At 39.8% G+C, this 14,627-nt stretch overlaps 1 protein-coding gene across 1 annotated transcript in view; it reads left to right on the plus strand.

The window, feature by feature from the left end:
- Window positions 1-14,627, plus strand: part of col7a1l (collagen type VII alpha 1-like) — a 548,766-nt gene that overhangs the window by 169,004 nt on the left and 365,135 nt on the right. The window contains exon 13 of the mRNA XM_051929632.1: window positions 4,715-4,834. Coding sequence (XP_051785592.1) covers window positions 4,715-4,834 — 120 coding nt within the window. The remainder of the gene's footprint in view (window positions 1-4,714; window positions 4,835-14,627) is intronic.

The raw sequence follows: 14,627 nt of genomic DNA on the forward strand, positions 1-14,627 counted from the left end.
TTGACGCTCTCTTCACTCACAATAGGCACACCCCTGCATTTTTGTGTTGCTCTCCAGGTCGATGCTCTATTTGAAAGTGGTAAGTTTGGAGCTCCTCCAACCAGCGAGCAATCTGACCCTCCGGTTCTCGAAAAGACAGTAACTACTGGAGAGCAGCATGATCACTGCGGACCACAAAAGAGAGGCTACACGGGTAGTTCTTGGAGTGATGAACAGATGCCACCAGGGCGAGAAGTTCCCTCTGAGTCACGCAATAATTCCTGTCAGCTCTTCTGAGAGCATGGCTATAGTAAGCCACCACACGCTCTCCCTCTGTGTGCCGCTGTGACAACACAGCCCCTAAGCCCACTTCACTGGCTTTGGTGTCAAGGAGGAACGGCAGTTCAATATTGGGTGGAGCCAAGATCGGTGCAAACGGCTTCTTTCAACTTACAAATGGCAGCTTTTTTGCCCCCCCAACTGGAATGCTTCATCAGGGCTCAATAAACGGTGCAATGGTGCAACAATAGAGGCAAATTCAGGTACAAAATGACTACAGTAAGAGGCCAGTCCAAGAAATTCATGAATCTGCCTTTGATCCTGTGGCTCTGGCCACTCTTCCACAACAGACACCCTATCTTTCTCTGTGATGACACCTCTTTGACTCACACGGTGACCCAGAAATGAAATTCTCTCTGGAGAAGGTGGCACTTACAAGGATGAAGTTTAAGGTTGGCCAACAAAGCTTCTGCAGAACTTCCCTCAAGGACTCCAGAGCCTCCTGGAATGTCTTGCCATAAACTAGTAAATCATTCAATTAGACAAGGCATTGAGTACCAGACATACCTGCCAATACCTTGTCCATTAACCGTTCAAATGTAGCTGGAGCATTGCAAAGACCAAAAGGCATAACTCGGAACTGCCAGAGTCCCTTTCCTGTGGAGAATGCAGTCGTAGGTCAGGTTTCAGGTGTTGGCAGCACCTACCAGTAGCCACTGCACAGGCCTAGTGAGGAAAACCAGGTTGATCCTGCCACCAGATCCAGGGACTCATCAATGCGAGGCAATGGAAAGGAGTCCTTGATTGTTACAGCATTTACCCGCCGTAATCAACACAAAAACACCACTTGCCATCCTTCTTGGGGACAAGGACCACAGGAGAGACCCAGGGAGACTCAGAGGGTTCGATAATCCCAGCATGTCTCATCTCCTGCAGAATGTTCTTAGCTGCTGTCTGCCTAGCCAGTGCCATACGGCAGGGACACTATTTGATAGGGGAAGCACCACCATTATTGATGTCATGCTGCACAAGGTGAGTCTGGCCAACATCTCCGGAGTTGGCAAAATGGTCCCTAAAGTCATGCAACAACTGCCAGAGCTGGCGCTGTTGCTTGTGTGTTAACACTTTCCTGTTGGCATTCCAAACAGTGTCGGCAACCTTCATAGCTGGTACTGGTTGAGTGATGTTAGTGGGAACAGGCACATGTTCTTTCTGGGGAGCTACCACTGGTGGATCCTTTCGGCCTTGCTGGTGTCCTAACAAGGGGAGTGTCCCAATGCCTTGAAGATACAGAGTCCCCATTCAAAGGTCTATTCGTGCTCCAGCTGCTTGTAAGAAATCGAGTCCCAAGATACAGGAGTTGTTGATATTAGCTACCCAGACATCCTGCAACCACTGCATTTTAGAATACAAATGTCTACTTATGCTCTGCCTAACATGGGGGTCATCTCACCTGTAGCTGTCATCAACTTAGTAGAATTGGCTGTACATAGGGCCGCTACATCCAACATGTCAGGATGGATAATAGATGCAGTTGGCCGCCAATCAAAACTGAAAGGTGATAGTAATCTCCCTCACCCAACTGATCAACAGGGACTGTTCTTGGGGCCAGCGTCTTCCCTCCTACACCGGTCCCTTGTTGTTTTCTGGCACAGTGCTGACTTGGGAATCCTCTTGTTTAGCCTTACTGGGGCAGTCACGCTGCAAGTGTCCATGTTGTCCACAGTACCAGCAGCGGGCTGGGCGCATTAGGCGTTAAGGATTCCTGAATTTCTGTATGGTAGTCACTGCAGCTACCGCCTCATAGTCTTGTTCTACATCTATGGCCTTAGTTTGCTGGATAGGGTCCGGTCTCCTCACCTTGGTCAGCCCTGCTGATGCAAGAGGTGCTTGGCTGTAACTCTCTCTAATTATTTGTTCTACCTCCTGGGCTGCAGACAAAGCTTGTTCCAAGGTCTCAAACTTAGCGAAATGGACCTGCTGTCGGAGATATGGTGGGCTGAAACCCCACAGAAACTCCTCCTTAGCCAACTCTGCCTGCACTGATCTGTCAAAATGGGAATAACCCTGTCGCACTAGAGACTGTACATCTGCTGCAAATGCCTCCAGGACCTCAGTTGTCCTGCAAACCCTCTGCTCCAGCTGTTGTCCTATTGCAGTCACAGCTTCTACATGGTCAAAATGTCACTCCAATGCAGTTTCCAAAGCATGGGAATTTAACAGCTCATCTTCTGGCACATCTGTCAGTGCCACCAATGCATCACCATCCAATGCGGCAGCCAGCTGCACAGCTCGGTACTCCAAACTCCAGCAATTTGACCTGGCAATCATGCAAAAGCGGGTGTTGTATGCTTCCCAAGATCCAGAGTGCTTAGATCATCTGGCCAGTTGTCTCTGTTTGTCCCTTGTACCAAGTGTAAAACCAAGGGGGACAGGGCCTTTGCTGCTGCTGCGCCTCGCCTGTGGAACTCTTTACCTTATCACATAAAGGAGTCGTCTACAATTGAACTGTTCAAAACAAGATTAAAAACTAATTTCTGTTCACTTGCATTACGTGACCTTCAGTAATACTGATGGTTTCCTCTTTGTGATTATATAACATTACTTCTGTTTATTATGTATCTTATTTTATGTTCATATATTTTACTTCTAATTATGTTTTTATGTTAATTGTTTTGTTTTTCTTTTATTCTATTATTGTAAAGCACTTTGGCCACAGCATTACTATGTTGTTTTAAATGTGCTATATAAATAAATTGACATTGACATTGACCCAAATCTGCTAATCGTTAACACAGTCCCACCCATCCGTTGTGTCTTTATTCCAGCACTCACATACACCGCCTTCCTATCCGCCCTCAGCCACGTGTTCTTCATGCAGCATAACAGTTCTGTGTGGCCACGGTGCCATCCTTCAGCCAACACGTTTATTGCCTCTCCATATATGTGTGCCAACAACTGCCCTGCTCCATAATCCTCCGTCCATCCATACGTATTTGCTAAATAACTGTTTAAATTCGGGCCACGCCAACACACTCGGGAAGCGCTGCAATTCTTTCGTTCTTATCACTCCGTCCGGCCTCGCATTAAATTGAGCGTCTTCCATAAAAGTGGGTCGCTCTGCACACTCAACGGCATTCAGCCTCATAAATGCAAACTGCAGTGAAGGAGGCTCTAAGTCGCCCTTTTGCTTCGCTGAAAACCTGCCCTTCTCCATGAATGCTAACTGCCTAGGCAACTAATATGCGCTGTGGACGCTTCTTTAAATACACTCTCACCCCGGACTTTGACTGCTGCTTCGTTTCATTTCCACACTGCCGTGACTCCGTTTGTCTAATAACCAGATCCTACTTCTGATCACCAATGTGACGTCCACGTCGAATAAACACACTCAGGAGCCGCTTATCTAGGGGAATCTTCCAAATGCCGACTGGCTTTTTATTGAATATGCCAAGATATAAACGGTGCCCTACTGCTGCCTGTTGTCTGAGTCACCTCCAAAATAACAAAGATAATTCACCTTCGTCCTATCTACCTCTTTAACTCTTCGCTCCCTTCACCACTTGATGCTGTCTTCCTTTCGCTCCAGCAACAACTATCACTTCCAACCACCACCTCCCCTTTTCTGTACCCTTATTTAACCCGGATCCCTGTCATTCAACTCTCACTCTCTCTCTCTCTAGGGAGGTGCCCCAAGCCCTTACAAAAGGTATTCCCTCAAGACTCCACCCCAACACTGCTTCCACTCCCTACAGCCCATGCAATGGCAAGACACCTCACAATATATTTAGTTATATCCTTGTGGATTAAAAATTGAACTGTTAATCAGCAACATGAAGACTGAATCTTCACTTTTGGCTCTAGTTGACACCTAAAGAAAATCATTTATTCTGCCTGTACAAATAAAATGTATATCACAGCTCTGTTTTCCACAAATGACACTACATGCACTATTTCTTCTTATTCTGTTTATACTTTCAATTTTTCATTCAAGGCACTTCATTTTAGTTAAACAGACCTTGATGGACTATGGTGGGTAGTATGGCTGCCTTTGTGGAGCTTTCTGCATTCTACACGTGTCTGCTTTCGACCTGTGTATCTCCCTTTGATTCCATACAGGAACAAGTTCAGAAAATGAATAAATAAATTAAACTCAGGAAAAGACATTATGGTTACATTTGAGTTCGGTTATACAGTCCCTTGACTTTCTGTTAAATTTCATGTTTTTTTTGTTTTTTTTTTTACAATTTTTTTTTGTAAGAAATTAAACCAACATGCAGTCTAATTAGAAAAGCCTGTGTACTTATCTGGGTATCCTGTTAATTTTGCAGGAAAGTAACCAGAAAATCTCTGTGTGTTCCACAATGCAGGAGTTTACTAGTTCAGCGTGGCTGCAGCACTTTTCCTTCCCATTTCACTAACTTTTTTTTCTTTCTTTATCATGTTTTTAATTTAGTGGCAAGCAGTGCTGTGCAGAGTTTAAAGGTTACTGGTGTCAGCACTAATAGTGCCATGATATCTTGGAATTCAGTGCCAGGTGCAACTGGATATAGGCTGGCATGGGGGCCAACAGCAGGTAAGGTAACCTTTTATTTACTATCCAATACAGTGAGGGGTGGCACGGTGGCACAGTAGGTAGCACTGCTGCCTCGCAGTTAGGAGACCCGGGTTCACCTCCCACAGTCCAAAGACATGCAGGTTAGGTGCATTGGCGATTCTAAATTGTCCCTAGTGTGTGCTTGGTGTGTGGGTGTATGTGTGTGTGTGTGTGCCGGCACCCTGCACTGGGCTGGTGCCCTGCCCAGGGTTTGTTTCCTGCCTTGCGCCCTGTGTTGGCTGGGATTGGCTCCAGCAGACCTTGTAGTTAGGATATAGCGGCTTGGATAATGGATGGAATAAAGTGAGTGCAAAGATGGTAACAAATTATATTTTTTACTGTCTTGCTCATAAAGTACTAAGTACAACTAAAACAAAAAGAAAAATAAAAAGTAAACAAATCTGTACAATAAGACAAAAGACACAACTGTTAAGGTAGATCTTTTGTGATTAAAACTTAGTCATGTGTCCCAGTTCTGTGGTTGTACATGAGCAACGAGACTGAAAATTTGAGTCCGACTAAAGCAAAATACGTGACATGGCAAATTATGGTTGTTTGTTGTTAGTATAAACCACATACAAAATGTTTCATCATGTAAAACTTCTCAAGAATGTCTTTGTATAGTATTTTATGATTAGCTGGACAGAGTTGTACTGCCCAACCTAACAGCGAGAACTAGAATGTAATTTATAACAAATTACAAATTACTTCTTTCATATTATCAGGATCACTTTACTCATTACTTACTAAATACCTTTCTTTTACATTAATCTCTGAACCAGAGGTCATCAAATAGATTTGACTTAGGGCAAAATTCTCACAGAGCAAATAGATTTTTGGGCAGGCTGGTCTCTGCCATAACATAAAACACCAACAAACACACACTTTACACAACTTTATAGGCACACTTCCTCATTAACTCCTGGATACTCTCATCTAGTCAGCCACTCATTCACATAAAAAACATGATAAGTCAATTCAAACCTATCCAATTTCTGTCTAATTCGAGATAAAAAACAACTAAATTCATTATTGGGTTGTCATTCCAAATAAGCAAGCTCAGTCACATCTTTTTTTTATGAACATCCACAGTGGGGTGATTTTTTAGTGCTGCTTATGATTAATGGATCTTCATTTTTTCTTTGATTCATTGGATTGGTTGTACTTTGGATTAGATTTATTTTTATCTTTTGCTTATTTCAGGGGTTTTTAATTTCAGTCCTAGGTTACTACTGTGTTTGCAGGATCTTATTTCAACTGTTTTCACAAATCAATTAGCCACTGTTACATCTAATTCATCAATTAGTTAGCCTTTTTCTTATCTTCTTTTGCATTCAGAAAAATGTAGAAGTATGATAGTGACATGTAAAAGAAATTCAGCAATGAATATTTTTGCCATAGCTTTAAGTAATTAACTTTTCTTTAGCTTATCCATTTGATTTTACCTGCTGATGAGTTTGTTCCCTTAATTATATCCAAAAACTGACAATTAGTGATGAACAGTGCACACCCTGACAAGTAACATTAAATGCAAAGCGGAGCAGCTTCTTCAGTGTCATGTTCATTTCTGTGCTAATCTGTAAGAAACGGCTTCAGCATGACTACCAACATTAAAAAGGACAACAATATTAAAAATCAAGAAAATGAAAATATTTTCACCTCAATGCTTATTACATTTAAATAAAAATGTAACAAGCCCAATTTGTCATTTCTTTATTGACAGAAAAAAGGTAAAAAAAAACTGGAAACCGCTTACTTAATACAGACAGGAGTCCTGTTAAAAGCAGAAGATGGTTGGGATGAACACCTGGAGCCATAGGTTCATTAGTCCACAGGACTGAACTTGAGAACCACTAGCTCAGAGTTTGTTTGATGGCTGTGTTATAATTCCTTTGTTGTAATTCATATTTCTATATGAATAAATCTAATTTTACATAAAAAAAGAAAGAAAATTCACATTGATTGTAACTAATCACATAACTTTTTCTGTTCCGTCAAGAAGTAACAATTAAAATTCATGTTGCATGGTAGCTGTCAAAATGATCTAGCAAGCAAACATCTCTGTCAAACTTGAATAAGAGTAAAAATGGTACCAAATCATCATTTTTAATGATGAGTGGACCGAAAATGATGTCTTTATAATGCTGTCATTCCAAAATGCTGACTTTTTAAATCTGAATTCAAGCAGTTGCTATCATAAAAGATTATTGGCCAAGCACAATAAAGCCTTCACTGATGTAATGGAGTGAAAAGAATTGAATGCCTAAAGTTTCTGAATTTGTGAAACTGTTACTGCAGTTAGATGAAACTGATGCATATTGTGTTCAGGACTTGGCAGGGAATATCTTAATTTTGGTGATAAGTGGTGTCAGTCAGGTTAAGTACATCCATAGGTAAAACAGACATGGCACAATAGTGCATTTAAGTACAATACAGTATATTAATATAGCAGAATTTCGAAAGGAACACCATTTAACCAAAAACAGTCAACAGGAACTCAGCAATTTGCTTCTATTCATTTACAATTAAAGTGATGTGGCAAAAAAATCAAAATGCATAGATTCAGCATATTTTACAACACACTGCACTTCATTGTGTTTTCATTTGATTGGAATTTAAAGACTTTTTTTGCCTTTTTAAATGTAATTCTTTATGAGCTGTTTGATCAAGATGCTATACTACAATGAACATAAATATTAATTACATTTATAACATATATTAATTTGATTAGGAATATATGTGTAACAAAAGCTACAAAATTCTAATTAAGCTATCATATGTTTAATTTAAAAAGTTCCCTAACACACATTTGGCTTTATCTTCCTTTCTAAACTATTACACTGCACAACAAAGTTTTTGCTTCTTGAACACTGTTGGGTGTTTCTTATAGAATTTTGGGTGCTGATCATGAATAGCACATCAAAATTTACCCATCACGTACCGTTTCAGTTTTGTCATGATTTTTTCTTATATTTGTATCCAAACATTTTCGCTCCCGTAAGTGACTTAGCAACAACAGTTTGTGCAGCCTGGCATGGAATCAGGCCAGGTTGGAAGCTGCTCTGTGGAAGCTGACATCCTGGGCATGCCTGGGCAGGTCTGAACAAGCTTGACGCTGTCTCAGCATACTATAAAGGTGGCTTGCATACACCGATCCTGCTCATTTGGTTAATATAGATAGTCAGTGTGTATGTATAGTATCAGTATAGTAAAGCATAGTATCTGTAGCAATACAACAGTAAATAAGATTGATGCTATAGATGTTTTGGTGTCAGGCGATATGTCTCGTCAATGTCGTAACAGCCGCGATACATTCTGCTGTATCTGTGGAGAATATACACGTGCGCCTCAGAGACGTTGGATGACTGCTCTTGTGAAGAAAGCTTATCATCTGTATTTCGGCTGCAAAATTGGTGATCAAGACAAGGAATGGACATTTGCTGTGCGACATGTGCTGTCAGTCTGAGAGCCTGGCTCAGAGGCACTCGAAAGACGATGCCGTTTGCTGTTCTGATGATATGGCGAGAACAGAAAGACCATGTGATGAACTGTTACTTCTGTTTGACTTATGTGTCTGGTTTCTCTGACAAAAACAAGAAGTCAGTTGCATATCCTAATCTGCCTTCAGCAATGAAACCCGTGCCACATGACGACAATCTCCCAATTCCGAAACCACCAGAGGATTGGACCTTAGACAAACCAGATGAAGAAACTGCAGTGCAGGGTACTGACAGCGACATTGATTTTGAACCATACTCATCAGGTGATCCACATCTGATAACACAGTCCGAATTGAACGATTTGGTCAGATATTTGGGTCTGCCAAAAGCAATAGCCGAGCTGCTGGGTTCAAGACTGCAGGAATGGTGTTTGCTGTCATCAGGTACGAAAATTTCTGTGTTTTGAGGCCGACATCATGATATAACTAAATTCTTTGCACAAGTTGACAGTCTCTGTTCCTGTTGTGTCATTGAAGGATTGTTCTCGGCCTTGGGTTATGATCACAACCCAGAAGAGTGGTGTCTCTTCATTGGTTTTGTCAATGTTAAGCCTGAAAGCTGTTCTGCTACACAATGGAAATGTTTATCCTTCAGTACCTGTTGGCTATGAAAGAAACGTATGAGAACATGGAACTGTTGCTGAAGCACATCCAATACAGCAGATACAACTGGAATATCTGTGTAGATCTTAAAGTCGTTGCTCTGTTACTAGGACTGCAGCTCAGCTATACAAAGTACTGTTGTTTCATTTGTGAATGGAATAGCCGTGCCAAAGAGTCACACTATTCTCGACAGAACTAGCCACTCCGTAAAAAGTTAATTCCAGGACAGAAAAATGTTGCACATGAATCACTTGTTGACCCCGCAAAGATATTTTTGCATCCTCTTCACATAAAACTGGGACTCATGAAATGGGAATTTCGTGAAAGCACAGAACAAGGAAGGCGAAGGTTTTCGTTATTTAAGACAGATGTTCTCAAGAATAACTGATGCCAAGATCAAAGAGGGCATTTTTGTTGGCCCCCAGATCAGACATGTTATGAGTGACAAGCGGTTTGAAGATCTGTTAGTTGGGCCGGAAAAAATTGCCTGGAAAGCCTTCAAAGACGTTGTTCACAATTTTCTGGGCAATTACAGAGCCCCAAACTACATTCAGCTGGTAGACAAACTTCTCAAAGCATACAAGACAATGAAGTGCAACATGTCACTCAAGATTCATTTCCTCCACTCACACTTGGAAATCTCGGTGCTGTCAGTGATGGACACGGTGAAAGGTTTCACCAGGACATTGCTACGATGGAGAAACGATACCAGGGCAACTGGAATCCGTCAATGCTTTCTGACTACTGTTGGACCCTCCAACATGATGCACCAGACATTGAATACAAAAGAAAATCAGGAGCAAAACACTTTTAATTCTGTTGAATTTAATAGCTTATGCGAAACATAAACGTGACTAAATAACGTTATTGTCAGTAAACATATAAATGTCTATTTCTCAGATTTCCTACGTCATACAGTAAAACCAAAACTATATTTGTGCATACCCAGTAGGTACCTGTCACAATCAGCAAAATCTTTTCAGGAAGCAAGACTGTTCAAAAAAATTGTTGTGGAGTGTTATTAAACTCTTTCCGTTAATAATATTTTTTCAATCCGTTGAAAAACTGAAATGTTATCTTTCAATGTAAATCTCAAAATCTTGATTTCTTAACAAAGATATAGTTTTCCTTAATACAGTACCATAGTAAAACAAAGTATAAAGTAATATAAAATAAGATCTTCTTCAGCATATATCTGATAGCATCCATCCATCCATCCATTTTCCAACCCGCTGAATCTGAACACAGGGTCATGGGGGTCTGCTGGAGCCTATCCCAGCAAACACAGGGCGCAAGGCAGGGAACCAATCCCAGGCAGGGCACCAACCCACCGCAGGACACACACACACACACAAATACACAAAGCACACATTAGGGCCAATTTAGAATCGGCAATCGACCTCACCTGCATGTCTTTGGACTGTGGGAGGAAACCGGAGCACCCGGAGGAAACCCACGCAGACACGGGGAGAACATGCAGACTCCACGCAGGGAGGACCCGGGAAGTGAACCCGTCTGATAGCATCGAATAATTCAATACACTTTACATCTGTATAAAAATTGTGTGCATGTGCAGTGCAAATTGAACAGGGGACGCAGATCGTATAGCTATACTCACCTTCTTGAATGTTGTGTGAAATGGGATGCCTGCCCTTCAAGATAATTGCAACATTTAGATAACATCTGTTTAGAAGCATGGTAGCGCTGCTGCTTCGCAGTAAGGAGATCATGGGTTCGTTCCCCAAGTCCTCCCTGTGGGGTAGCACTTTGAGTTGTGAAAAAATTATTTATTATTAAGCATATATGAAATGAAATTTCACTCAATAACTTTAATGTTAGAAAAAAGTAAACTCTAATGCATTCCATTACTTTGTTTCTTAAGAAATATAATTTCATTACATTAATGCTTTCTATTGCATTATGTTATCCCCAACTCTGCTAACAACCAATTTGAATAAGCATGTCAGGATATCAAAGTACTTGGTATTATTAATGATGTGTGGTGAGCAGGTGTGGAACTTTTTCTGGTGGTTTAGTTAGTGTCTATAAGGACAGAAAAATAAAAAGGAAATGGTATGATGGTTTTTAATATCTGTTTTTTTAAACCCATGGTATATAAATGGTGGTGCAGTGATTACTACAACTGCCTCATGGATATAGCTTTCTTAGTTTGAATTTGTCCTTTGGCCATGTGGAGTTTGCACTTTTTTATGAGTCTGCATTGGTTTTCTATGGGTGCTGCAGTTTTTCTCTTACGTCCAAAAAGCCATTCTTTTTAGGCTAACTGTTGATTCCAAATTATCTCTGCATGACTGTCCACCATTATACACTGGCACTCTGTCCAGATCTGTTTCCTACCTTGCTCTTAGTGCTGCCAGGACAGAATTAATCACCTTGAAACCCAGAAGTAGATTAAACAGATCAGAGAATGTTCTGTTCTGTTTTGTAATTGGTCCCTAAGGCACTCTTAGAGTAATATACCATACTTGACTCCATTTTACCTCCAAACTTTACCGGCCTTCCTGTCAGTGAGCTGTTGCATCCTCTCTTGTTTGTTTAATGGTATCTTGAAGATGGTGTATATTTGCTAACCTTAAAATTCAGTCAGTAAAATACATATTGGGCCCTGTCCTGTCATACGGATAAATAAATGGACCTCATTCCTAAATTGCACAATCATCAATTTTTATGAATCACTCTTTTAATACAGGTAGCATCCATGTTCTTTCCTTTTGTAGTCTCCACAGGGTGTCAAAGCTTTAGGGAGTTTTTTTGAACTTCAGATGTTTCATGATCTCTTTGAAGATTATCATATTCCTTTCTCTTCTTTCTTTTTAATTTATGATTTTGCTTGATTCTTTTTATTTTCCATTGTGTAATATTTCCCTTTATGCATTTATCATCTCTTTTACTGTTACTTGAACTTATCTAAAGAACTTGTAACTTTCTTAAATATTGGTCATATCCTCCTGTTTTCTCTTATTGCTTTGCTGTGTGTCAACTTTTGCCTTCAGCTCTGGATTAGTCCTTTCTCTCTCTTGGTTATATTTATATTTTACTAGATACGTTAAGTTTTCCTCCATCTACCTATCAATGTAAAGTTTTTGATTTGGGTACAATTATTGTTAATTTTATTTTGGTAAGCAGGTGAAAATCTCCATGACTAAGTAATATTTATTAACCACCTTCTACAAATCTGCCCACTAAGAATGGTGAAAATATTACCATTTTGGTTAATGCTGCTAGAATGGCCAGAGCAAAGAGTTTTCACTTGCCGTGAAATACAACCATAGCATCTTCCTCTTATATCAAAGTAATGAGAGCTTGGATTTTTCTTTTCTTTTTCTTCTATGATTTGTTTCTGTCCTTCTGTACTCCCTATTTAAAAGTTTCACTTGTGACTTGCAAATAAAAAATGGTGTCCAGAACAGCTCAACCTGATCTACCAATCCCCCACTCCCAATAAAAAAACTGCATAAAAATTGCGTGTCCTAACCTTATTCTGATGATTTGCACTACTCCATGCCTCAAAAAGTGGAATACATTCCCCAAAATTTACTGTGAAAAATCTGCTAGACTTCTGGAACTAAAATTATGCATTTTGCCTTTGCTGGATTTTACAGTAAATACATACAACTCTTGGTTTCATGGCATTAATGCATTTCTAGTTTTTATTGTGTGCATCGAAAGCACAGAAGTGACTCACTTAAGGCAGGTGACACAAATAGAAAAAAGAATGCAAAATTACTGTTCAACTTAATTAATTACAGCTCTTGTCGCAAAAGTTATAGTGTACAATATGAAGACTGTGGCATTACAAGCACAGATGTTCAAGAAAAAAACAAAACACTAAGTCTACTTAGAATGCAAAGTGGAAAGCAATCGAGAAAACATTCGGCCTTTCAGAACATATAACCTCCTTAGTTAGGGATGAGTATGTTCAGTTGTAGAGAGCCATAGGATCTTCAGGAACTGATTTTGACTACTCATTTAATTTCTGAATATGAAATTAATTTTTCATTAGGTTAACTCCTACCTTTTCTTTTTTAACCTATTTATGCACTTAAAAATGCCTCATTTGTCAGAAAATACCCGGGCAGTTTTGTACCATTTGTTATACCTTAAGCCGTATAATTTGGCTGATTCCTAAAGTGCTGTGGTTTTTGTTTCCACATTCTTTAAGCTAAGCATGATTTGCTAATTAAATATTCAAAACTAGCCCTGTGTGAGTGCATTAGTGAGCCTTTCAGGGAAACATACCATGAAAAAAATACGCACACCTTGTAAAAGGGAGGAGTGATTAGAATTGCAGTACATTCACAAACATTTATTACAGCAAAAGATTCATTTTAATGAGACCACTACAAGATTAACTTGTTCAGCCTTATTCTTGGCTGTGAGGTTTGTTTTACTTGTTGCAGAAAGAACAAAACTCTTAAATGGATTATAGATCTTAAATAGTTCTGTTATGACTACCTGCTCTGTGATAAATAGGCAGAGTAATATATAATCATTTATGGCTCAGAATTCAATTTTGTCTGCTAAATTATTTTTTTTAATGTTCATATGCAATGTATCTTACATAATATTTTCACTGTGCACTTTCGTAAGAAACTTGCATAATACATCCATCCATCCATCCATCCATTTTCCAACCCGCTGAATCCACATGACTAAGTTTTAATCACAAAGGATCTACCTTAACAGTTGTGTCTTTTGTCTTATTGAACAAATTTGTTTACTTTTTATTTTTCTTTTTGTATTAGTTGTACTTAGTACTTTATGACCAAGACAGTAAAAAATGCAAGTAATTTGTTACCATCTTTACACTCGCTGTATTCCATCCATTATCCAAGCCGCTATATCCTAATTACAGGGTCAGGGGGTCTGCTGGAGCCAATCCCAGCCAACACAGGGTCCAAGGCAGGAACCAATCCCGGGCAGGGTGCCAACCCACCGCAGAACATGCACAAACACACCCACACACCAAGCACACATTAGGGCCAATTTAGAATTGCCAATCCACCTAACCTGCATGTCTTTGGACTGTGGGAGGAAACCGGAGCGCCCGGAGGAAACCCACGCAGACACGGGGAGAACATGCAAACTCCATGCAGGGAAGGACCCGGGAAGTGAACCCGGATCTCCTTACTGCAAAGCAGCGCTACCACTGCGGCACCGTGCCGCCCCATAATACATTCAGTTTATTCTTAATACAAAATATATCACTGTAATGTATGATGAGTTGTTCCTTGTAGAATGCCACACCATTTTAAAGCCTCGTCTATTGGTTAATGTCCAAACAAATAAAAAGTAAACTATCTGATCCTGATTTTTGATTTTGTGAATATCTTTGAACAAATGTTTGCTTAGATAATATGTACTTTCAGTGTTTAGAGAATGCATCACAGTATTGTTGAACATTAGACAACTATATTTTTGATTCATTTAAAGACAACAACCAAATAAGCCACTTAAAATGTGGAAAGACTGATGTGTATCTGGAAAAATGGATTTTGGCAAACCCTTTTTCAAACTATTTATAAAAATGAATTAATTTAATTCTCAATGTACTCTTCATCTACTCCATTTAATTACATTATCGATTGTGATGAAAAGCAGATGCGAATAAAAAAAAAAAGAATTAATAAAAAACATACAACATAAGTG

The sequence above is a fragment of the Erpetoichthys calabaricus genome, chromosome 1 (assembly GCF_900747795.2).
Source record: "Erpetoichthys calabaricus chromosome 1, fErpCal1.3, whole genome shotgun sequence".
NCBI lineage: Eukaryota > Metazoa > Chordata > Cladistia > Polypteriformes > Polypteridae > Erpetoichthys > Erpetoichthys calabaricus.